Source organism: Jaculus jaculus, chromosome 1, assembly GCF_020740685.1.
Source record: "Jaculus jaculus isolate mJacJac1 chromosome 1, mJacJac1.mat.Y.cur, whole genome shotgun sequence".
NCBI classification, from domain to species: domain Eukaryota; kingdom Metazoa; phylum Chordata; class Mammalia; order Rodentia; family Dipodidae; genus Jaculus; species Jaculus jaculus.
In genome coordinates this window covers 320,607,749-320,631,388 of record NC_059102.1, presented here as the reverse complement: position 1 = coordinate 320,631,388, position 23,640 = coordinate 320,607,749, and the positions used below count along the sequence as shown (strand labels likewise).

General features: G+C 38.9%; 1 protein-coding gene across 7 annotated transcripts in view; it reads right to left on the bottom strand.

Moving 5' to 3' along the window:
- Sdccag8 (SHH signaling and ciliogenesis regulator SDCCAG8) overlaps positions 1–23,640 on the bottom strand; it is a 223,535-nt gene that overhangs the window by 184,465 nt on the left and 15,430 nt on the right. For all 7 annotated transcript variants that reach the window (XM_045151003.1, XM_045151019.1, XR_006637261.1 and 4 more), the window contains 3 exons: positions 16,396–16,509; positions 9,961–10,086; positions 2,810–2,950 (listed from right to left, as the gene is read on the bottom strand). In XM_045151003.1, the coding sequence (XP_045006938.1) occupies positions 2,810–2,950; positions 9,961–10,086; positions 16,396–16,509 (381 nt within the window). The remainder of the gene's footprint in view (positions 1–2,809; positions 2,951–9,960; positions 10,087–16,395; positions 16,510–23,640) is intronic.

Genomic DNA, 23,640 nt, shown 5'->3' with positions numbered 1-23,640 from the left:
ACTGGATAAGTGACAAAGATCAACAGGATAAAGTCTACAATAACAAGCCAGATTGGTATACTATTTGCAAGGCTCCTCTGTACCCAGCTCCTCTTTGATTAACTAAAATTAATTGTGTATCCACCCTAAGGAACCTCAGGCCCCAAGGAGTTCATATTCTCAGCAGGAACAGAAAGGCACATGGAAAATTTCAATTACATATAATTGCTTTAATGAGGTACAGAGAAGGTAAAAAGAAACTCTAGCAAGGTAAGACTTCCTGACAAGCCAAAAAAAAAAATAAATAAATAAAGAAAACTTCAAAAACAGATACTAAGACTTGAAAGATAATTTTTAGCACAGAAAACGTTACAGAATGTAAAGACGCTGCATTGTATCTGCGGACAGGAGGCCACTCGGTGGCACTGGCAAGTAAAATGGTAGCTGGAGCAGCGTTTGAAGGTAGACTAAACGGAAAAGCTTGAGCCACAAAAAGAATAAAATGTCCCTATCTTTATCCAACTCATGTAGTCTAGGCATTAGGTAGTCACTGAAAACTTTTTATCAGGTTGAATCAAATCAGAATAACAGGAAGGGAAAACCAATTAAGAATTCATTGCAAATAAATATAGGTAAAAGTTAAGATTGTGAACAAAAGTAATCACATAGTAAAAATTGAAGAGAAAGGCTTTAGCACTCTTAATACTGTTATATTTCAGAGTAAGACTGACAGAATTTTATGATGAACTACATATGAAAGAAGGACCCTAAAAATAATCCTGGGTTTGTGACTTCATCTATGAAATTAATGTTGATGGCAAAACAGAAGACAAAATGTCATAAAAAAAATAATGTAAGACAACAGGACAAGAAGAAAAGAACAAATAAAAATATAAAAAGAATTCTAGTAGCAAGATGAGTAAATTGAGTTATCAGTTACATAAACAATCACATTGAATATCAATGTTGTAGATACCCAAATTGCAAAGCAAATATTCTGGACAGAGAACTTGGGACTGTACTGTGTAAGCATGAGGACAGGAGTTCAAATCCCCCAACTTCCACATTAATGTCAGATGGCCATGAAGGCCTGCTTATAATCCCAGTATTTAGGAGGTAGAAACAGAAGATGCCTGGGGGCAACCTGGCTAGCTAAACTAGCTGAATCTGTAAGCATGGGATTGTGTCATCAATGCTGAGATGAGACTTTTCTATACAAAGGCTGCTTTGGAGTTTCCATGCTTAGTAAGGAAGCCCAACCAACCCATTGGTTCACCAGGGTGAACCCTGGAGGAATCAGACTTTCTTCTGTCAGATACACTCTTCCTGTGGGGAACAAGCGCTTGTAGAAGTCGCTCCAGGAAAGCACTCACACGACACTTGGGCTCAAATGAGAGACCCCCGCCTCAGTAAAATGAGGAGGAGAATGAGGAAGAAATTTGACATTTGTCTCTGCACACATACACAGGTGCGATATTATCCAAGTGGGTAAGAAAGTAAAATGCAATTATATACTTTGTAAAAGAAACCCACCTCAATTATAAAGATACAAATAGGGAAAGAAGAAAATAAAAGAACAGAAAAAAAAAATTCTTCTAACACTAGTTAAAAGTTATGATTTAGTTAAAACAAAAACATTGTAAGTTTTTTAAATCATATGAGGAGTTAGAAAATGAAATTTAAAAAATAATCACATGATAGCATCTAAAACAAGTTAGGAATAATTCTAATGAAAAAATATTTAAGACCCTTACTCAGAAAACTAAAAAGTAGTATGAAATTTAAAAAACATCACATGATAGCATCTAAAACAAGCTAAGAATAATTCTAATGAAAAAATATTTAAGACCCTTACTCAGAAAACTAAAAAGTAGTGGGGTGCACCCCCACACTGCAGAGGCAGGAAGCATGCAAGTTCAAAGCCAACCTAAGCTACCTATCAACTACTTCAAGACCTGGGCAAGGTAAATTCCAAGCAGTCTGGCCTTTATTAAACAAGATTCTGTTTCAAAACCAAAGGTTGGATGTCTAGCTCAAAGATACAGTGCTTGTCTAGCATACACACAACCCTGGGTTTGGTGCAGACCACCTAAACAACAACAAAAAACAAAGAAACAAAACCAAACTAGGAGCCAGGTGTGGGGCATACCTTTAATCCCAGCACTCTGGAGGCAGGGGTAGGAGGATCTCTGTGATTTATAGGCAGGCCATCCTAAGACTGCATAGTAAATTTCAGGTCAGCATGGGCTAAAATGGAACCCCTTGAAAAATTGGAAAACTAGAAGAAAAAAAAACTCTAAAAGGTTATTAAATCACACAGGAACTGCAAAGTAAAAACACAAACACTAACTGACATGAAAAGTTCATCAGAGGGGTTCAAGAGGAGACACAAGCAAATAGAAGACAGAAGTGGCAAACTTGAACGACAACTGAAATGACAAATTCAAGGAACAGAGGAAAACAGAGTGAAGAATTATTTGTATTTCCAACAAGTACATTTCTAGGTTAATACTTAACATAATTAAAAATAGGGACACAAAAGACATATACCAATGTTCATAGCAGAAATATTCATAATAGTCAAAAGGCAGAAATGACTCAAATGTCTTTAAACAAATGAAAAAGTATAGGATATACATATAATGAAATATGAAACATTTGAAAAATGGGTGGTTTGGGTGATTACACAGTACTGTGGATGTTCTTCATAAACTGCACCTTTAAAATGGTTAAATGGCAAATTTATGTTATGTGTATTTTATCAGACTTGAAAACAAATGCAAAGGGAATAATGAAGAGATACATAAAAGAAAAACCTCCCAATACTCACCAGTTCTAGCTTCCATTTTTCAGCTTCACCAGTAGACGTGGCTTTGCCAGTATCTGCATCGCCATGAGAAAATGGTCTCCTGGCAGCTTCATCCACCCTGGAATCTTCGCCTGTCTTTACCCAAGAATGTTGCATGTTTCCCTAGAATAAGATGCATGATTAATTTCAACTGACACTCAATGTTAAATATAGTGTAGATTTAATATATGGAATACTGACTCTTACACACATGGAAGGAGGTATACATAAGTAGAACTCAAGAATCACCTTATACTGTCAAGCTATTTTGGCCATACCATATGACAGGTGTTCTGGATTCGAATCCCTAAAGGAAATGGGAGAAGAGAGCTGGATGGCCAATTAGTCAATAGACTGCTCTAAAGACTTACACACTGGAACCAGCCCAAACTCAGCAGTCTTTGCTTCTTACATCCACAAGGCATGGCTAATAACCACCACTGTGGACTGTGTGCCAAAAACTGGTTTGCTCTATATAATTTACTAATGATCATGAGTAGCAGGCTAGTTCCCAAAAGTCTAGTATTTTTCTGAGTGACAAGGGCGATAAAACCATCTTTTGCTATAATACTTGGCATGCATTTCTGATTCCTGACATAAGTGCTTCTAAGTCCTTTGGAATCCTGGATGATAAGACGACTTGGGTTTCTGTCTAGCTTCAAGATGGAATGGTAGCCAGGTGTGGTGGCACATGCCTTTAGTCCCAGCACTCGGGAGGCAGAAGTAGGAGGATCACCATGAGTTCGAAGCCACCCTGAGACTACATAGTGAATTCCAGGTCAGTCTAAGCTAGAGTGAGACCCTACCTCGAAAAAAAAAAAAAAAAAAAAAGGTTATGAGGAAAGCCAAAGACTTTATCATATTATCACAGTACTGAAGTTTCTAACCCACTCCTGCTCTTTGAAAATAAATGAACTGGAGTTCTATTGAACCACCAAATCAATGGAATGCTTTGGCTGTGGGTGAGTGGTTTAATCCACTATTAATATGTAAGAAATCCTCCATATAATCCTTTATAAGAGAGTTCAGAAATTTCTGGATTGATGAACAAATCCTTGTGCCAAGAGGGTGGAACACCTCAACTCTATGGTGACAGAGTCTCTTACACTTGGGACCATCCTGGATCTCATACTGCATAGCTTTGCATCTGGTTGTCCATTTGGATCTGTTATTGTGCCATTTAAATAAATCTGTAATAGTAAATGAAGTGTTTCATTAAGCTTTCTGAGCTGTCATAACAAATTGTGAAGCACAAGGAAGGGGCTATAGGAACTGCCTTTCTAAACAAACAAACATATTTTTCCTCAATAAGAAAGATGGTGCAGAATGGAGATGTAGCTCTATGGTTGAGCACTTGCCTAACATATACAAGGTCCAGGATTCTATCCCAGCATCAGAAAAAAAACCATAGTACACATATGACAATAAACAGAAGTGACCCACAGGCTGCGTGCAGGGTGGTGAGGAAGAGGGGAGACTGACGAAGTGTGTCCCATGAACAGAAGCAGCCATTGCCCATTAGCAAGAGAGGGAGAGAGAGAGAATGGGCACTCCATGGCCTCCAGCTACTCCAAACAAACTCCAGATGCCTGTATATGCCATATGCATCTGGCTTCCATGGGACCTGGAGAATTGAACCTGGGTCCTTAGGTTTTGCAGGCATGTGCCTTAACCACTAAGCCATCTCTCCAACCCTTTGCTCACTTTTTTCAAGATAAGATAGATTATAGTTTATCATTGGAAACATAAATAGAGGCTCAATATTTATCAACTTTGGTCTACATATCATGAGATTGTAACTTCTGTTCTCAACATCCATTGATATCAACAACCTAAAGAGCTGGGATGTGTATGTGTACAATAAGGACTAATATTTATATTAAGTGAACAGATAATTACATGATACTTGTGAGAGTGCCCCAAATGGTAAGTTATGCAGCATGCTGAACAGTTGTAAATTCATTCTCCCAGTATAACACTCTGAGATACTAGTCCACATTCTCCTGGAAGCTCTGTGTAGTGCAAACATGTATATAGCACTTAGTATGTTCAGACACTCTACCAAGAATTTGGAGAATAAAAATGAGCAAGACCAATCTTAGCTCCAGAGGGTTTATAATCGATTGATAGACATACACCAAAGTTGATCACTTTCTTGTAAGAAGGGAAGTTCTAGGCCAGAGGAAAGCATGGAGAACCATACCAGGACTATGGTAGTTTGATTCAGTGTCCCCGTAAACTTATGTCTTATGAATACTAGGTGCCCAGCTGATGGCAATTTGAGAACTGGAGCATCCAGGAGGCAGATTATTGGTGGAGGTGGGCTTATGGCCAGCTTCCCCTTGCCAGTATTCAGCAAACTCTCCTGTTGCTGCTGTCTACCTGATTGTTGGACAGGAGGTGATGTCCACCCTCTGCTCATGCCATCGTTTTCCCTGTCTGTAAGCCAAAATAAACCCTTTCCTCCTGTAAGCTGCTCTAGGTCAGGCGTTGTCTCCCAGCAATGAAAAGGTAACTCCAATAAGGACAGAGAGGGATCCTAGAAGCCATCAGAAATGCAAAGGTTTTCAGGAAACATTTTGGTCTTCCTGCAACATTTAGAAGGAAAAGTCATTCCTTAGAAAGAGGCAACCTCCCTGAACCCCCTCCCCCTAAACCACCAAGTATGAATAAGCATGGTGCCTGCAAAGTTGTTCCTAGGAAATCCACCATTATTAGTGGTCAAGGTGCAAAGTGGTGCATGTTTGAAAATAAAGCCAGAGACTCAGGTGAGGGTCTTGAAAGTAACATAGCATGCTGTGTCAGTGAGCTTGCCCTTGATTCTGCAAGTAGAGCTAAATCTCATTCAAATTTGACTGCATTCAAATTTGCTTTTGAAATCAATGAAGGAGGGAAGCACTAATTGCCCATGGAGAAATTGAAGGAGGCCTATAGACCTCAGATCGTTGATTTGTATCATTTAAGTTGGTCTAATGGAGACATTTTCTCTCACAGATAGCTTTTCCAATCCTTGAATGATATTCAACCAAGATTTAAAATAGCCCATATATATTAAATTCCTAAATCTCATCGAAAACATTTCATTTCTTAATTGTGGGAGTGCTGGTAATAGAGGGTATGAGGGCAAATATAGACATGAATGGCACAGAAACTTAGGGAGATACTACAGTCAACGAACTGTTTGGCTAGCAAGGATGAAGACCAGAGTCTGAAACCATGTACACGCTGGGCATGGAGGCACATGCCTGGAACCACAGCACCAGGAAGGTGAGTACAGGAGGATCCCTGAAATTTGCTGGCCAACTACTCAAGCCTAACCGATAAGCTCCAGGCCACCAAAGACCCTATCTCAAAACAAGGTGGATGGCAAACCTGAAGTATGTACACAAAAACTAACGCACATGCACCTGCATACACGTGTGTGCCCAAACTCATACCAATATGTGTATACTCATGCCGTATAATTCTTTCACTATGTATGATGTGTGTGTGTGTGTGTGTGCGCGCGCGCATGTTCATGAGTGTGAGTATGGGTACATGTGTGCCACAGCATGCATGTGGAGGTCAGAGGACAAGCAGACGCGCTAGTCCTTGCTTTCACCCTATTTGAGGAAAGGTCCCTCATTGCTCAGCATTTCATTTGCCAGGCTACATGCTAGATGGCCTGAGAGATTCTCCCATCTTTACCTCCCTTAATCCTACAGCCACCTTGTTATTACATCACTAGGCCTACCGCATCCAGCTTTTACCTGAGTACTGGCTATTCAAATTCCAGTAACTCATAGTAATTGCTTTATCCATTAAACTCTCTCTCTCCTACCCAATATTATAACAAATTTAACTGAAGAGAAAAATGTTGGTATGTATGTAGATAGTACATATGTGTACATGTTTGCATGTGTCCACAGGAGCCATGTACATGCCTGTATATGTGGAGACAAGAGGTCAACATTGGGTATCTTTCTCAATCATTCTGCCTCATTGTTTGAGACAAGATCTCTCAGAGAACATGGAGCTCAAAGATTCAGTTGGACTAGTTGGCTTAGCGGTTAAGGTGCTTGCCTGCAAAGCCTAAGGACCTATGCTCCACTCTCCAGATCTAATGTAAGCCACAGGCACAAAGGTAAGGCAAGCACATGGTCAAATGTGCCCAGTAGGTGGCACAAGCATCTGGAATTCAATTGCAGTGGGAGGCCCTGGCATACCCATTTTCTTTCTCACTTAAAAAAATAAAAAATAATAATAAAAATGAAAAAAACAAAGACAAAAATGGAAAATACTTTGAATAGTCTTAGTTTTAAGAATACCATCGAGGGTTGGACAGAAGGCTTAGCAGTTAAGGCATTTGCTGGCAAAACCTAAGGACCCAGGTTTGATTCCCCAGTACCCACGTAAGCCCTGGAGCTCATTGCAGTGGCTGGAGACCCTTGTGTGCCCATCCCTCCCCCACCTCAAATAAATAAATAAATAAATATTTAAAGAAATACCATTGATATCCAGGGTATTAGCCAAACTAAAAGTTAAGAGTCCTGTTTGCTAGTCAGTAAGTCCAGAGACAACCATGAAGGACACAGAAAAGCAGCATCTCTTTGCTGGTGACAAAGGTCTTGTCTCTGCAAGAATGGTTGGTTCAATATCAGCAACTATTCATAATTTATGCAAAAAGGCAGCATAATTTAAGGATAGGCAAATGAATTAAAGGAGTCAAGGAATCCTAGTTTTTTGTTCTTGCTTTTTGCCATTTTAGACCAGTCTCCTAGGTTACTTAACCACTGTGTACTGTAATTTTCTACTTTGAAAAATACAAACAATGACACCTGCCTTGTGTGTCTATTGTGAACTTAAATAGTGCAATGTAAATAATGGGTTTGATATAGTGCCTGACACATTATAACCATGTAATCATGGTAAATGGTAGTTGCTACTATTTAATTATTTTTCAAAAACGACATTTTGAAAGGCTAGAAAATCTAGTTCAACTTAGCCAATACCATTGGTAAAACCTAGCAAGCACATTTTAATTGAGATGCTATCTTCCTACATCTAAGATATTCTAAGTTGTGTTCATACTGATTCCAATATAGCACCAAGTAAACACTGATGCATTGCTCTACCTTATGGACCCAAACAAAATGTGGAGTTGATAATCCTGTCACAACAAATAACACAGAGATGAACATGGCCAGCTCACATACCTGCAACAACCACTTCACCATCTGCATTACATTTTATCTCAGGTAACTGGAAAGTCAGTAACAAGCCCTCTCGGTTCCCATCCTATGCTATCAGTGCTGTGATCTCTGCACACTCCCTCTGCTCAGGCATATGTGCTGCTGCCATCACTTCCTTTCCCTTTTGCTTCACTCCCTCCCCTGGCCTTCTGACTCACTTGTCTGCCTGGTTTCCTCTCTCACTTCACTTCCCTTCCTCCCACTTCTTTGCCTTTGTATAAATATTGAAGACTATGAGTAATTGTGTCACTGCTAAGTGGCTACATATTTACAAAGAAAGTGCAAGAGTAATTTTTTTTCAAAGGAGCTACCTCTCATTTTCAAATTGACAATAAAATTAAAAAAATAAACTAGTAAGATAAAACTTTTAATCACTAATATTAAAAATTATATAAATCTCAAAAACTATTATATTTTGAGAGATAAATAACTGATCACAAATATAATTGAAAATACAGAGAAATAAATAGAAATAGTAATCAGCTGTCTGTATTTTTCAGAGTTAATATAATCAGATGCTTCTAAACAGCACATTGTTATGCATACAACTAAAAGATTAGAAATGAAATATTTGGGGGAAATATTTAAAAAAACAAAATCAGAGGATACTTAGGTTAAATATCCAAAACCTCAGCCGGGCGTGGTGGCACACGCCCTTAATCCCAGCACTTGGAAGGCAGAGGTAGGAGGATCGCCTAGAGTTCGAGGCCACCCTGAGACTACATAGTGAATTCCAGGTCAGCCTGAGCCAGAGTGAGACCCTACCTCAGAAAGAGAAAAAAAAAAATCCAAAACCTCATGTATTTTCCTTACTAATGACAAATCAAAAACCACTAATGTCCATGCGCAAAAGCTGCACCCAGCATCAAACTGCCCACTTAAGACCGGCTAGTGAGTGTCAGGGCGAAGAAGCTGAGTCAACTGTGTCCTGTGGTGAAAGAACGGAAAACACATCTACCCCAAGAGCTTTCTGGTTTGTCATAAGAGGATATTAAATTTAAACGTGATGTAAATATAGTCACAAGAATTTTGTGTCACAGAATTAGAGACAATCTGATCCAGTATTCTTCAAACTGTGGTCCACTGATAGTAGAATCACTCAGGCAAGTTGAGGTTTATATTCCTAGGACCCAACAAGACCAGCTGAATCAGACACTTGGGAGACAGAACCCTGCTTTATTTACCAATAAAGGAATTACTTATGAGGCTAACCCATGCAAAGCTCTAATAAAATACATGTTCGGGCTGGAAAGACAGCATAGCAGGTAAGGCACTTGCCTGAAAAGCCCAAGGACCAGGGTTCAGTTCCCCAGCACCTACATAAAGCCAGCTGCACAAGGTGATATGCAGTGGCTAGAGGCTGTGGCATGCCCATTCTCTCTCTTTCTCCCCACCTCTTTCTCTCTCTATTAAATAAAATATACTTAACAATGTGTTAACCACTGGCTTCTCAGGGACAATTTCCCAACTGAAATGTTAATTCTTGGACTTTTAGACCAAATTTCTTTCTGCTATGCCATGCTGTTCCTCAGACTTAGGGTCCTAGAGCTCAAGAAAAATTTGAGAAATTCAACAGCAGCTTAAGTTTCTGAATTTAGTTTCTAGATTTAGCACAGTCTTGCTATAGAGTACATTTCTTGCTTACAGAGTCCCTCTCTCCATATGGAAAAGGCAAAAATGGCATGCTCACAGAGGAAACTGGAGTAACTACCAGCCGTCACTCATCATGTCACTTGTGGATTCACTCCACCAGAGGCGATCTCAGGTGCCATGCAAACACAATCACAGCACTTTGGTCAGACTTCAAGGAGAGACTCCAGTGGATACAGAAAGAAGACTGGGGGAAAGGGTAGGAAGAAACATTCACAATGCACAGGCTTTATGGATGTAAACAGTGCTCACAGACACATCTAGAAGTGTTTGCTCCCTCAGGGTCTCCTCCTGTTTTTGAGATTTCAGCTCTTGCTGGAGTCTTTCATTTTCAAGTACGACGACTTGTACCCTATGTTTCATTCCAGATAGTTCCTCCTATAGGAAAGCAAAATCAATACGTTAAGTGGTTCCAAAAATACCTTTACCTATGGATTACTACAGAATCTAGCATGACATAAATTATGAAAGACTTATGCTCTTTATTAACTTCTGGAAATAATATACTTATATCTAGATAGAAAGGCAACCCAAACATTAGGAAACAAAGACTGGGTGTGGGTAGCAAAGCCCTGCTCATGGCCACATTACAAAAATATATAGTCTCTGACAATTTGTTTCTTCAAGAGATCAAGGTTCATAGAAAAGCCTTAATTAACCTAGTTATCTATAGTATTTCATTAAAATGATTGTTCAAAAATAAGATAAGTCCGGCTGGAGAGATGGCTTAGTGGTTAAGCGCTTGCCTGTGAAGCCTAAGGACCCCAGTTTGAGGCTCAATTACCCAGGACCCACGTTAGCCAGGTGCACAAGGGGTCGCACACATCTGGAGTTCATTTGCAGTGGCTGGAGGCCCTGGCGTGCCCATTCTCTCCCTCTCTCTCTCTCTCTCTCTATCTGCCTCTTTCTCTATGTGTCTGTTACTCTCAAATAGATAAAAATTAAAATAAATTAAAAACTATTTCTTTAAAAAAGAAAAATAAGGTAAGTTATATTTAATGATCAAATGTTAACAATTTGTGATTAGTGGACAGATACTCTGAGATAAAGACACAGTAAGTATTTATAAACTGGAGAACTGTGAGTAAAAGTATTTGGTGGAAAGTTCTGAGTATTCTTTGGTTATATGAGAGACCAGGTTAGCCACACCAAGACAGCCCTAGAGAGAGGGATCTTATGTCACACTCTTGGCACACCTATTATCTCACAGGCCCTCCATAATTCAGCTCACCCTCTGCTTTAGTTACAGGACTCAACTTACCCACTCAGATCCCTCTCAAATGTGCACCCTGCCTAAGTGTGTGTGGGATCCTCCTCTGAGCCCAGGCACATTGGCTGGGATACCTGGTGAAGGCCTACTTATATCTTCCTGAGCTCAGACGCTAAACTATATCTTATTTGGACTCATGCAGAAGGCTTCTCCTTCCTGGCCCTTGAGGTGCACACAACTCCATGCCCGGATCTTTGCACCATGAGATTATCTCTCTCCCAACGGACATCTTATTATTACTGTTCTTGCTTTTTAATCTCTTTGGAAGCGTACTTTTTTTTTTAACCCCTTCTCACATTCTTTTGGATCCAAAGCCCATTCCAGTTTACATAGGTTTGCATAGAGATGGTTCAGCAGTTAAAGGCACTTGTTTGTAAAGCCTGACAGCCCAGGTTTGATTTCCCAGTACCCATGTAAAGCTAGATATGCAAACTAGCACATGCATCTAGCATTCCTTTGCAGCAGCAAGAGGCACTGGCATTCTTTCTTTCTTTCTTTCTCTTTCCTTACACACAAATAAATAAGTAAATAACATATTTTTTAAAAAAGAGTAGCTTCTTAGTGGCACCTCACTCTCTAAAGAAAAATGTCAAAAACATCAATACTTAACCTAACACTATTCTAATATAATAAAAATACTAATTATATTATACTACTATTATTTAAAAAACTATTGTATAGTGTGCAAATTTAACTACTTTGTTTGCGGGGGGTGCACAGTTGTAATGGGAGAAAAAGTTTGAGGCTTAGAATTTTAAGTCTGGGAAGGTATGGATCCAGTTTTCATCATAAGAAACATGGCAAACAATCTAAAGAGCAAGTCCTCTGACAGCTCAAGTCCCTGGAGAAGCCACTCCCCCCAAAGTGGAGACAGACTTAGAATACTTAGAATAATAAAGTATTATAACAGAAACAGCACAGGAGAAATCTCTACAGAAGCCAGTGTGTAGGGAGGAAAATCTAAATTATAATTGGTGAGTTAATTGCTCAAAACTCAGTGTAAACAGCCTCGAGGGAGTTAAAAATTCCAAGGAGATCCTGTTTAAGAGATCTCCCACTCCTGTGAGTTTTATGTCTAAGATTACTAGGTGCTCACATTAAAGGCTACAGAAAAATCCTCAAATGCCAGGCAAAGGAAAACACACATTTTGAAGGACCTTGTGTTCTCTGTAACAAAGCCCGCCTCAAGGGAAAGTATTTTACAATAGCCTGGAGCAAGTGGTTTTACTAAAATCTAACTGGTGTGGGGGATGGTAAATATATGATCTCAGTCTTCTCCTAGCCCCCTGTCTAATGTAAAATGAGATCCATTTGTAAAGGCAACACACAGGGCATGGGCTGCTAAAAGACTAAAACCTAATCACAGGATGACAGAAAACCTTCTCTACACCCACATCTTACTGCATACCAATAGGGCTATTATATATTAATGGAGAAATGGGGCTGAAATAACAGCATTTAAGAATTTTCTAGAGAAACACAAAGACAAGAGAGGAGACAAGTCTAGGATACTGAAACCAATTTTAGTCTCTGACATTTATGGTAAAAACAACCAAAATAGTTTCTAGTCATTTAAACATAACATCTTACATCTAGATACCTACTTAATTACTATTAGCTAGAACATGGTTTTCAGCTTTCAACAACAAAAAATTACAATGCATACAAAGGATTTATACAGAAATGACTGAGTAAGCATATGAAATTGTCTCTGTTGCAGTAGAGATGCTGGAATAACCAGGCCAGGAATTTAAAACAACTGTGGTTACTATACTAAGACACTCAATGGGAAAACTGGACTATATGCAAGAACAGATGCATAATATAAGCAAAGAGATGAAACTCAAAAAAAGAGTTAGAAAGAAATCAGAAACACAGAACAGAAAGATTCTTCTGATTGGTTCATCAACAGATGAACATGAACATGTCCAAGAATAATTAGGGGAGTTGAAGAACTGTTCTTAGGAACTGTGTCCATAGCTGAAGCCTTCAACACTTTGTGCCAAAAAAAAAAAAAAAAAAAAAAAAAAAAAGCACACAGCAGGCAGGAAATCAGACAGAATGTCATAGAACTTAACAGCATCAAAAGTCAACTAGATATACTATGCTTTCTAACAGCAGACTAGACATTCTCAGCTCACACAGAACATTCACTGAGATAGACCATATTCTATTCACCTTAACACAATGTTTCCAAGGTAGAGTCTCACTCTAGCCCCAGGCAGGCCTGGAACTCATCCTGTAGCCCAGGATAGCTTGAGAATCATGACACTCTTCCTGCCTCAGCCTTCCTAGCACTGGGATTGAAACTATGAGCCACCACACTAGGTTGCTACTTTAGCACAGTTTAAATAACAAAAACCATACAAAGTACACTTTCAGACAATGGAAAAAAACTAAGAGAAAGGTATTTGGAATTTTTCCCAAATCCTTACGACATTAAATGACATTTCTATAAGTAACACATGGGTCAAAGAAAAAGACCTTAAAATTTTTAAAATAGGGTTGGAGGGATGGCTTATGGTTAAGGTGTTTGCCTACAAAGCCAAAGGACCCAGGTTTGATTCCCCAGGACCCATGTTAGCCACATGCACAAGGGGGCACATGTGTCTGGAGTTCCTTTGCAGTGGCTGGAGGCCCTGGTGCACCCATTCTCTCTCTTCTCTGGCAAATAAATAAAATCTTTTAAGAAAGAAAAGAAGGAAAATGAATAATTTTTTTAAAAAAATTGTAAAATATTTCTTTATTTGAGAGAGATATGAACACAGAGAGTATAGGTACACCAGAGACTCCTGCTACTATGAATTCCAGATGCATGCACCACTTTGTGCATCTGGCTTTACATGGTACTGGGAAATCGAATCCACTGGGCTTTGAAACAAGCGTCTATAACTGCTGAGCCATATTTCTGGCCCCCAAAAACAAGTTTTATGAGAAACTTAAAAATGCTTTGTTTAAATAAAAATAAAACTACAATTTATCAAAATCTGTAGAATGCATCAAAAAGCAGTGCGAAAATATTTAAATGAAGAAAGATTTCCAACCAGTAGTCTAAGTTTCTACCTCAGAAACTAGAAAAAGAAAAAGTTAATTTCAGAGTAAGCAGAATAGAAAGCTATAATTCAAATAGAGAAGAAATCGGGCTGGAGAGATGGCTTAGCGGTTAAGCGCTTGCCTGTGAAGCCTAAGGACCCTGGTTCAAGGCTCGATTCTCCAGGACCCATGTTAGCCAGATGCACAAGGGGGCGCATGCGTCTGCAGTTTGTTTGCAGTGGCTGGAGGCCCTGGCGTACCCATATTCTCTCTCTCTCTTTCTCTCTCTGTCACTCTCAAATAAATAAATAAAAATGAATACATTTTTTTTTCAAATAGAGAAGAAATCCATAGATAAAAGTGAAACCCAAAGCTGGGACTTTAAAAAGTTCAATAAAACAAAATACCTCTAGCCAACTTTACCAAGGAAAAAAAGAATAGGAGGGAAGACACAAACAAACAAGACTACAGTAGATATTTACAATCAGAATGAATAGCATTCATCATTACTGACCCAGGAATACTGAAAGGACAGATAAAGAAAAAAAAACTGGGACCAACTTTATGCTCATAAATTTATTAACCTAGATAAAAACAACCAATTTCTTTTCTGTAAGTATTTTTATTTATTTATTTTCTTTTTTAACTTTTTTAACTTTTTTAAACTTTTCTTAGCATTTTCCATGATTATAAAAAAAATCCCATGGATTTATTTATTTTCAAGCAGCGAAAGAGAGGAGTGAAAAAGAAAGAGAGACAGAGAAAGGGCCCACCGGGGTCTCCTGCCACTGCAAATAACTTTGCAAGTAAGAGCCTTTAGCCACCCAAACTATCTCCAGCCCAAAATAACCAATTTCTTAAAAGATACTATCTATCAGAATTCACAGGAGGAAGAACATATCACTTTATAAGGCCTCTACATCGATTGGATAAATTGACTCAATAATTAGAAACCTCATGAAACAGAAAGAGCCAGGCCCAGAAAGGTTCACCAGTGAACGCTAACAAAATTTATGAATGTTATGATACCCATCCTCTACCATTATTCCATCACAAAATGTCAGAGACAATATCCATTCAATGAGGCCAGCATTAACCTAACTCTTAACACAGGTAAAACATGAGTCCAGTATCTGTCATTAACAAAGAAATAAAAATCCTTATCAAACATTATCAACCAGATAGAATCCAGTAATGCAGATAAGAACTGTACTCTAGAATCATGTAGATTTCTTCTAGGCATACAAAGTTTGTTCCACATGTGAAAATTAATTGATATAATTGGGCAGTCTCCTAAGGTGCAAGGCTAGCTAGTATGTAACCTAATGAGCCTTTAGGTATTTTATTATCTTGATTTTACAAGGGAGTTCCTGATCTTAACATGGATTGTCCTCCAAGAACAAACATAAAACTACGGTGTTAAAAACTATGTATGTGATACAAAAGACATAGCTAATCCTCATAGAAATATCACACAATTCAATCCATGGTACAAAAGCAAAGTAGAAAAGAACTTTATATAATCATACTACCCTATGTACCAATAACAAAACAAAACAAGAAAACCTACAACCAGGAAGAGGCTGAGGCTGGTGGGGGAGGGGGAGGGCTAGCATACTAACATACTTCGGGAAAATGGGAAGGTTTTAATGACATTTCTCTTCTGTGTATGGTCAAGCAATATAACTTGCTAGTGTCACATGCTACAGGTGAGGAATTTAGTTTCTTTTTCTTTTTTGGGGGGGAGGGTGCGGTTTGAGGTAGGGTCTTGCTCTAGCCCAGGCTAACCTTGAATTCATTATATAGTCTCACTATGGCCTCAAACTCACAGAGATACTCCTATCTCTGCCTCCCAAGTGCTGGGATTAAAGGTGTGCACCACCATGCCCAGCAAGTTTAGTTTCTTGAACATTTTTTACAAGAATTCTGCAAGTATTCAAAGTCAAGGTAAGAGCCTTACTACTGCTAATGGAGCAGATCTAGTCTGTCAACATAGAAGCCCTGATTGCTGCCCTACTGTATCAACAAGTTGGAAAGTATGGGGATATGATCAGCATTCACAAACATTTGCCAGTTGCTAGACTAAGTTAATGGAGTAGAAAGGAAAAATTCCAAAACTTGGAACTTATTATGAAATCATTACTAAATGATAAATAATAAATACATTTACTGGGAAATTCAGCAATGAGAAATGGCATGTTCATGGACATAATTTCCAAGTCTCACAAGCTCTTCTTTTAAGACATCAGTCTTTTAATGATATAAGAATGGCTATTTTCAATGAATTGCTATAAACATGAAAACCAATAATCAGAACATTTATATAAGGTATAATTGATATACATTTGATTTTTTTAAAATTTAAATTCCTAATGAGAACTTACCTTGCAGAACTTGACTTCTGCTTCTAAGTGATGAATATACTGGGACTGGTCATTAATGATAGGAACGAGGTTGTGCACAGTAGGCATATTAGTTTTCTCACATTCTGATGAACTCTAAGATAGAAAAGACAAATTAAGCATGTTGGATTTAGCAGAGGACCAGCTGGTTACCCTCTCCATACTCAATGTAGTGCTGATATGATATAAACATAGCAAAGATCATGGTGTAACTAATAGTATTTCTCTACTCTATAAATTCCTCAGGCACATGAAAACAGTTATAAAAAGCATGTGGCAAATGGAAAAATGCCAGGGTAAAGTAACTGGGCTGGAATGGCTGCCTACTTGAACTATCTAGCAATGTGACATCCCATTCAGCACTGCTGAGACACCAGGGACAAGTACGGCTAGCTGAGACTACTGATCAGCTCACAGGAGAAAAGGCATTCTTTAGACAACGACATGGAAGTCAAGTGCACGTTAATGAGGTGAAACATATTAGAGACTTTTCCCCCCTAATTTTGTTGCTTGACAGGGGTATTTGGGTAATTTGAGACAGTGTAATCTGAAGAGGCGTACAAGCTGAGTAATCAACTGCCCTGGGGATCCCCATGAAGAGATTACAACGACTTCTACCGCTCTCCAGCTCTTCAGCATTCCTGAAGCTAACTTTGAATGCATGCCTTACTCTACCACAGTATATGCATAAAATAGTTTGCAACATCATAGGTCACACCATGATTTTTTTTAAAGAAGAGGAAATCAGAAAAAGGGAAATGAAAGTCAACAGTGAAATGAAGGGGAAGACTTGACAAGAGATGCAGTTTCTGTTTCTCAATCCCTTTGTTTCTTAGTCCAGCAGAAATTGTATGTACCTGTTATCATGGCAAAATGATTGTAAAGCTTTCTCTTCTGGTTTATTTAAGATATTAAAAATCAAAGTAACTTTTTTTTTTTAAATTTTTATTAACATTTTCCATGATTATAAAATATATCCCATGGTAATTCCCTCCCTCCCCACCCCCACACTTTCCCGTTTGAAATTCCATTCTCAATCATATTACCTCCCCATTACAATCATTGTAATTACATATATACAATATCAACCTATTAAGTATCCTCCTCCCTTCCTTTCTCCACCCTTTATGTCTCCTTTTCAACTTACTGGCCTCTGCTACTAAGTATTTTCATTCTCACACAGAAGCCCAGTCATCTGTAGCTAGGATCCACATATGAGAGAGAACATGTGGCGCTTGGCTTTCTGGGCCTGGGTTACCTCACTTAGTATAATACTTTCCAGGTCCATCCATTTTTCTGCAAATTTCATAACTTCATTTTTCTTTACCGCTGAGTAGAACTCCATTGTATAAATGTACCACATCTTCATTATCCACTCATCTGTTGAGGGACATCTAGGCTGGTTCCATTTCCCAGCTATTATAAATTGAGCAGCAATAAACATGGTTGAGCATGTACTTCTAAGGAAATGAGATGAGTCCTTTGGATATATGCCTAGGAGTGCTATAGCTGGGTCATATGGTAGATCAATCTCTAGCTGCTTTAGGAACCTCCACACTGTTTTCCACAATGGCTGGACCAGATTGCATTCCCACCAGCAGTGCAGAAGGGTTCCTTTTTTTCCACATCCCCGCCAACATTTATGATCATTTGTTTTCATGATGGTGGCCAATCTGACAGGAGTGAGATGGAATCTCAATGTAGTTTTAATCTGCATTTCCCTGATGACTAGTGACGTAGAACATTTTTTTAGGTGCTTATATGCCATTCGTATTTCTTCCTTTGAGAACTCTCTATTTAGCTACTTAGCCCATTTTTCGATTGGCTTGTTTGATTCCTTATTGGTTAACTTTTTGAGTTCTTTGTATATCCTAGATATTAATCCTCTATCAGATATATAGCTGGCGAAGATTTTTTCCCATTCTGTAGGTTGCCTCTTTGCTTTTTTCACTGTGTCCTTTGCAGTGCAAAATCTTTGTAATTTCATTAGGTCCCAGTGGTTAATCTGTGGTTTTATTGCCTGAGCAATTGGGGTTGTATTCAGAAAGTCTTTGCCAAGACCAATATGTTGAAGGGTTTCCCCTACTTTTTCCTCTAGCAGTTTCAAAGTTTCCCGTCTGATGTTAAGGTCTTTAATCCATTTGGACTTAATTCTTGTGCATGGCGAGAGAGAAGAATCTATTTTCATCCTTCTGAAGATATTTATCCAGTTTTCAAAACACCATTTGCTGAAGAGGCTGTCTCTTCTCCAATGAGTATTTTTGGCATTTTTATCGAATATCAGGTGGCTATAGCTACTTGGGCTTACATCTGGGTCCTCTATTCTGTTCCACTGATCTACATGTCTGTTTTTGTGCCAGTACCATGCTGTTTTTGTTACTATGGCTCTGTAGTATAGGTTAAAATCAGGTATGGTGATACCACCAGCCTCTTTTTTGTTGCTCAGTATTATTTTAGATATTCGAGGTTTTTTGTGATTCCAAATGAATTTTTGGATTGTTTTTTCTATTTCCATGAAGAAAGCCTTTGGAATTTTGATAGGGATTGCATTAAATGTGTAGATTGCTTTAGGTAAGATTGCCATTTTCACGATATTGATTCTTCCAAGCCAGGAACAAGGGATGTTTCTCCACTTTCTAGTGTCTTCTGCAATTTCTCGCTTGAGTGTTTTAAAGTTCTCATTGTATAGATTCTTTACTTCCTTGGTTAGGTTTATTCCAAGGTATTTTATTTTTTTTGATGCAATTGTGAATGGGAGTGATTCTCTGATTTCATCCTCTGTGTGTTTGTTGTTAGCATATACGAAGGCTACTGATTTCTGTGTATTTATTTTGTATCCTGCTACATTGCTGTAGGTTTTGATCAGCTCTAACAGCTTGCTAGTAGAGTCTTTAGGGTCCTTTATGTATAGAATCATGTCATCTGCAAATAATGATAACTTGATTTCTTCCTTTCCAATTTGTATCCCTTTTATGTGTGTCTCTTGCCTTATTGCTATGGCTAAGACTTCCAAAACTATATTAAATAGAAGTGGAGACAGTGGACACCCTTGTCTTGTTCCTGATTTTAGTGGAAAAGCTTCCAGTTTTTCCCCATTTAGTAAAATGTTGGCTGTAGGCTTGTCCTAAATAGCCTTTATTATATTGAGATATGTTCCTTCTATTCCCAGTCTCTGTAGGACTTTTATCATGAAGGGATGTTGGATTTTGTCAAATGCTTTCTCTGCATCTAATGAGATGATCATGTGATTTTTGTCCTTCAACCCATTTATGTAATGTATTACATTTATAGATTTGCGTATGTTGAACCATCCCTGCATCTCTGGGATAAAGTCTACTTGGTCAGGGTGAATGATCTTTTTGATATACTCTTGTATTCTGTTTGCCAATATTTTGTTGAGAATTTTTGCATCTATGTTCATGAGGGAGATTGGTCTGTAATTTTCTTTTTTTGTTCTATCTTTGCCTGGTTTTGGTATCAGGGTGATGCTGGCCTCATAGAAGGAGTTTGGTAGAATTCCTTCTTTTTCTATTTCCTGGAAAAGCTTAAGAAGCAATGGTGTTAGCTCTTCCTTAAAAGTCTGGTAAAATTCAGCAGTGAATCCATCCGGGCCTGGGCTTTTTTTAGTTGGGAGATTATTGATAACTGCTCGGATCTCCATGTTTGTTATAGGTCTATTTAAGTGATTAATCTCATTTTGATTTAATTTAGGTAGGTCATATAGATCAAGGAAATCATCCATTTCTTTCAGATTTTCATACTTTGTGGAGTATATGCTTTTATAGCATGTCCCTATGATTTTTTGAATTTCTCTGGAATCTGTTGTGATGTTACCTTGTTCATCTCTGATTTTATTAATTTGTGTCTCTTCTCTCTTTCTTTTGGTCAGATTTGCTAAGGGTTTATCAATCTTGTTTATCCTTTCAAAGAACCAACTCTTTGTTTCATTAATTCTTTGGATTGTTCTTTTTGTTTCTATTTCATTAATTTCTGCCCTAATCTTTATTATTTCTTCATGTCTACTACTTTTTGGTTTGCCTTGTTCTTCTTTTTCCAAGGCTTTAAGGCGAAGCATTAGGTCGTTTACTTGCGACCTTTCTAATTTCTTAATATAGGCACTTAAGGCTATAAATTTACCTCTTAGAACTGCCTTCATTGTGTCCCAGAGATTTTGGTATGTTGTGTTCTCATTATCATTTGACTCTATAAATTTTTTGATTTCCTTTTTGATTTCTTCATTGACCCACTCATCATTTAGTAGTGTATTGTTTAGTTTCCATGATTTTGTGTATGCTCTATAGCCTTTCTTGCTACTGATTTGTAGTTTAATTCCATTGTGGTCAGATAGAATGCAAGGAATTATTTCAATTTTCCTGAATTTGTTAAGATTTACTTTGTGTCCTAATATATGGTCTATTTTAGAGAATGTTCCATGTGCTGCTGAAAAGAATGTATATTCTGCAGCCTTTGGATGAAATGTCCTGTATATATCTGTTAGGTCCATTCCTTCTATGACCTCATTTAGTCCAGATGCCTCTCTGTTTATTCTTTCCCTGGATGACCTGTCAATTGATGAGAGTGGGGTGTTAAAGTCACCCACCACCACTGTGTTTGGTGTTATCTGTGACCTTAGTTCTAATAGTGTTTGTTTGATGAATTTGGGAGCCCCCATGTTAGGTGCATATATGTTTAGGATTGTAATGTCCTCCTGTTGGAGTGTGCCCTTAATCAATATAAAGTGACCTTCCTTATCTTTTTTGACTAACGTCGGACTAAAGTCTACCCTGTCTGATAATAGGATAGCAACCCCTGCTTGTTTTCTAGGCCCATTTGCTTGAAACACCGTCTTCCAACCTTTCACCCTAAGATAATGTCTATCCTTTGTAGAAAGGTGAGTTTCTTGGAGACAACAAATTGTAGGATCCTGCTTTTTAACCCAGTCTGCAAATCTATGTCTTTTCGTTGGGGCATTGAGACCGTTGATATTAAGAGATATTATTGAAAGGTGTGTATTTATGTTTGCCATTTGTGTGTGTGTGTGTGTGTGTTACTTGTTCTACCTGTGCTCTCTTCTGTTAACTGGTATTTGAGTATAGCTGGTTTTTTCTAGGTTCCTTATATGTGTGCTTTTCCTTTTGTTCAGCATGGAGGATTCTATCAAGTATTTTCTGTAGAGCTGGTTTTGTCTTCAGATACTCCTTTAACCTGCTTTTGTCATGGAATGTCTTTATTTCTCCATCTATTTGGATGGATAACTTTGCAGGATAAAGTAACCTTGGTTGACAGTTGTTATCTTTCAGAACTTGGAATATATCACTCCAAGCCCTTCTGGCTTTAAAAGTTTGTGTTGAATAATCTGCTGTAATCCTGATGGGCTTGCTTTTGTAGGTAACTTGATTTTTCTCTCTAACTGCTTTCAATATTTTTTCTTTGGTTTGTGTGTTTGGAAGTTTGATTATAATGTGGCGAGGAGAGTTTCTTTCTGGGTTTTGTCTGGCTGGGGTTCTAAAGGCTTCCTGTATCTGTATTGGCACCTCTTTCCCAATTTGGGGAAAATTTTCCTCTATGATTTTGTTGAAGATGCCTACTATGCCTCTGGAGTGGAGTTCTTCTCCTTCTACTATGCCCTGAATTCTTATATTGGATCTTTTCATAGTGTCCCGAATATCTTGAAATTCCCACTCATACTTTTCTATAAGTTTATCTTTCTCTTTGTTGGACTGCATTAGGTCTGCCACCTGATCTTCTAGCTTAGATATTCTGTCCTCTCCCTCATCCATCCTACTGGTGAGATTTTCTACAGAGTTTTTTATTTCATTAACTGTGTTCTTCATTGCTAGTAATTCTGACTGGTTTTTCTTTATTATTTCTATTTCCCTATTTATGTCCTGTATTGCCTTCTTTATTTCATTAAATTGGTGTCCTGCCTCTTCTTTGATTCCTTTGATTTCCTCTTTGATTTCCTCTTTGATTTCTTCTTTGATTGTTTTCATGTGTTCTTTGACCTCTTTGAACATATTTATAATTATTCTTTTGAACTCTTTCTCAGGCATTTCCTCTAACTCTTTCTCACTGGAGGACATTTCTGATGCATTAATACTTTTAGGTGGATTTATATCGTCTTGCTTTTTAGTGTTTCTTGTGTTATAATGAATATATTTTTGCATCTTGGATTAAGTTAATGCTTGGATTTTCTAGCTAGCTGTGTATTCTTAGCTGTATCAATTGATTTGATGTAATATATTTTCAGGGTAGGACCTTAAGGTATTAGGTGTGGCTCTTAAGACTCTCAGAGTATCTACAAAGATGTTCTTAGGGGTTGAGTTTCCCTGCTATAGGAGTATTCAAGCAGGCTGAGTGGAATAAAATACAGGTAGATTCTAAAATTTAACTAAACACTGTACACATTCAATCAAAAACAGCCCCGAGTATGTATGCAAGAGTAGTTATTATAATGACCAGATCCTCTATCAACAAAGAGGTTTAGATTTCTGGTCTGTTGAGGTATCCAAGTCAGCTTGTGACCAAGTGAGACCCTTCCCTGGTGCAATCCCAGTTACCTTGGGTGATTGTGGTCTCAGTCAAGTTGCTGCCTGGGTCGTCGGGCTGCTGTTCTGATTTCTGGAGCTGGGCACTTGCTTTTCCTACGGGGCAAACTGAGCCGCTGCTGCAGCCTCTCCTGCTGTTGTAGCTGCCACCACCGGAGCCACCACTGCTGCTGAAGCTGCCGCTGCCGTGTCCACCACCGCTGCTCACCCCGAAGCCGCTGCTGCGGGATCTGCCGCCACTGCCGCTCCTGGGTCCGCTGCTGCTGGGGCCACTGGTACCGGTGCTGGAGCCGCTGAAGTTGCTGCCGAACTCTGCTCCTGCTTGGGTCCTGCTGTCAGCCCAAATTGGCGTGGCCGGGTCCCAGGCCGCTGCTGTGTTCGCTGGAGCTGGGTTCAGGTGGTGGGGGAGGGGAGGGAGCCGCGGCTGCTCTGGTTGTATCGCTGTTCCACGTGTGCTTCTACCTCGCGGTCTGCTCTTCCCTCTGTTGCTCGCTGCCGCTCTCCCCTCACGTTTCCCGAGTTGTGGAGAGCGCGGTGTGAGGGGAAAATCCCGCACCTGGCTTGTCCTGCGGCTCGAGCCGAGAGTCCGGCGGCTTTCTGCCGCTCCGCGGCTGCGGCGGGTGGCCGAGCCGCCCCGGAGCCGCTGTTCCCGCATGTGCAGCTCTGGATGCTCTGGAAC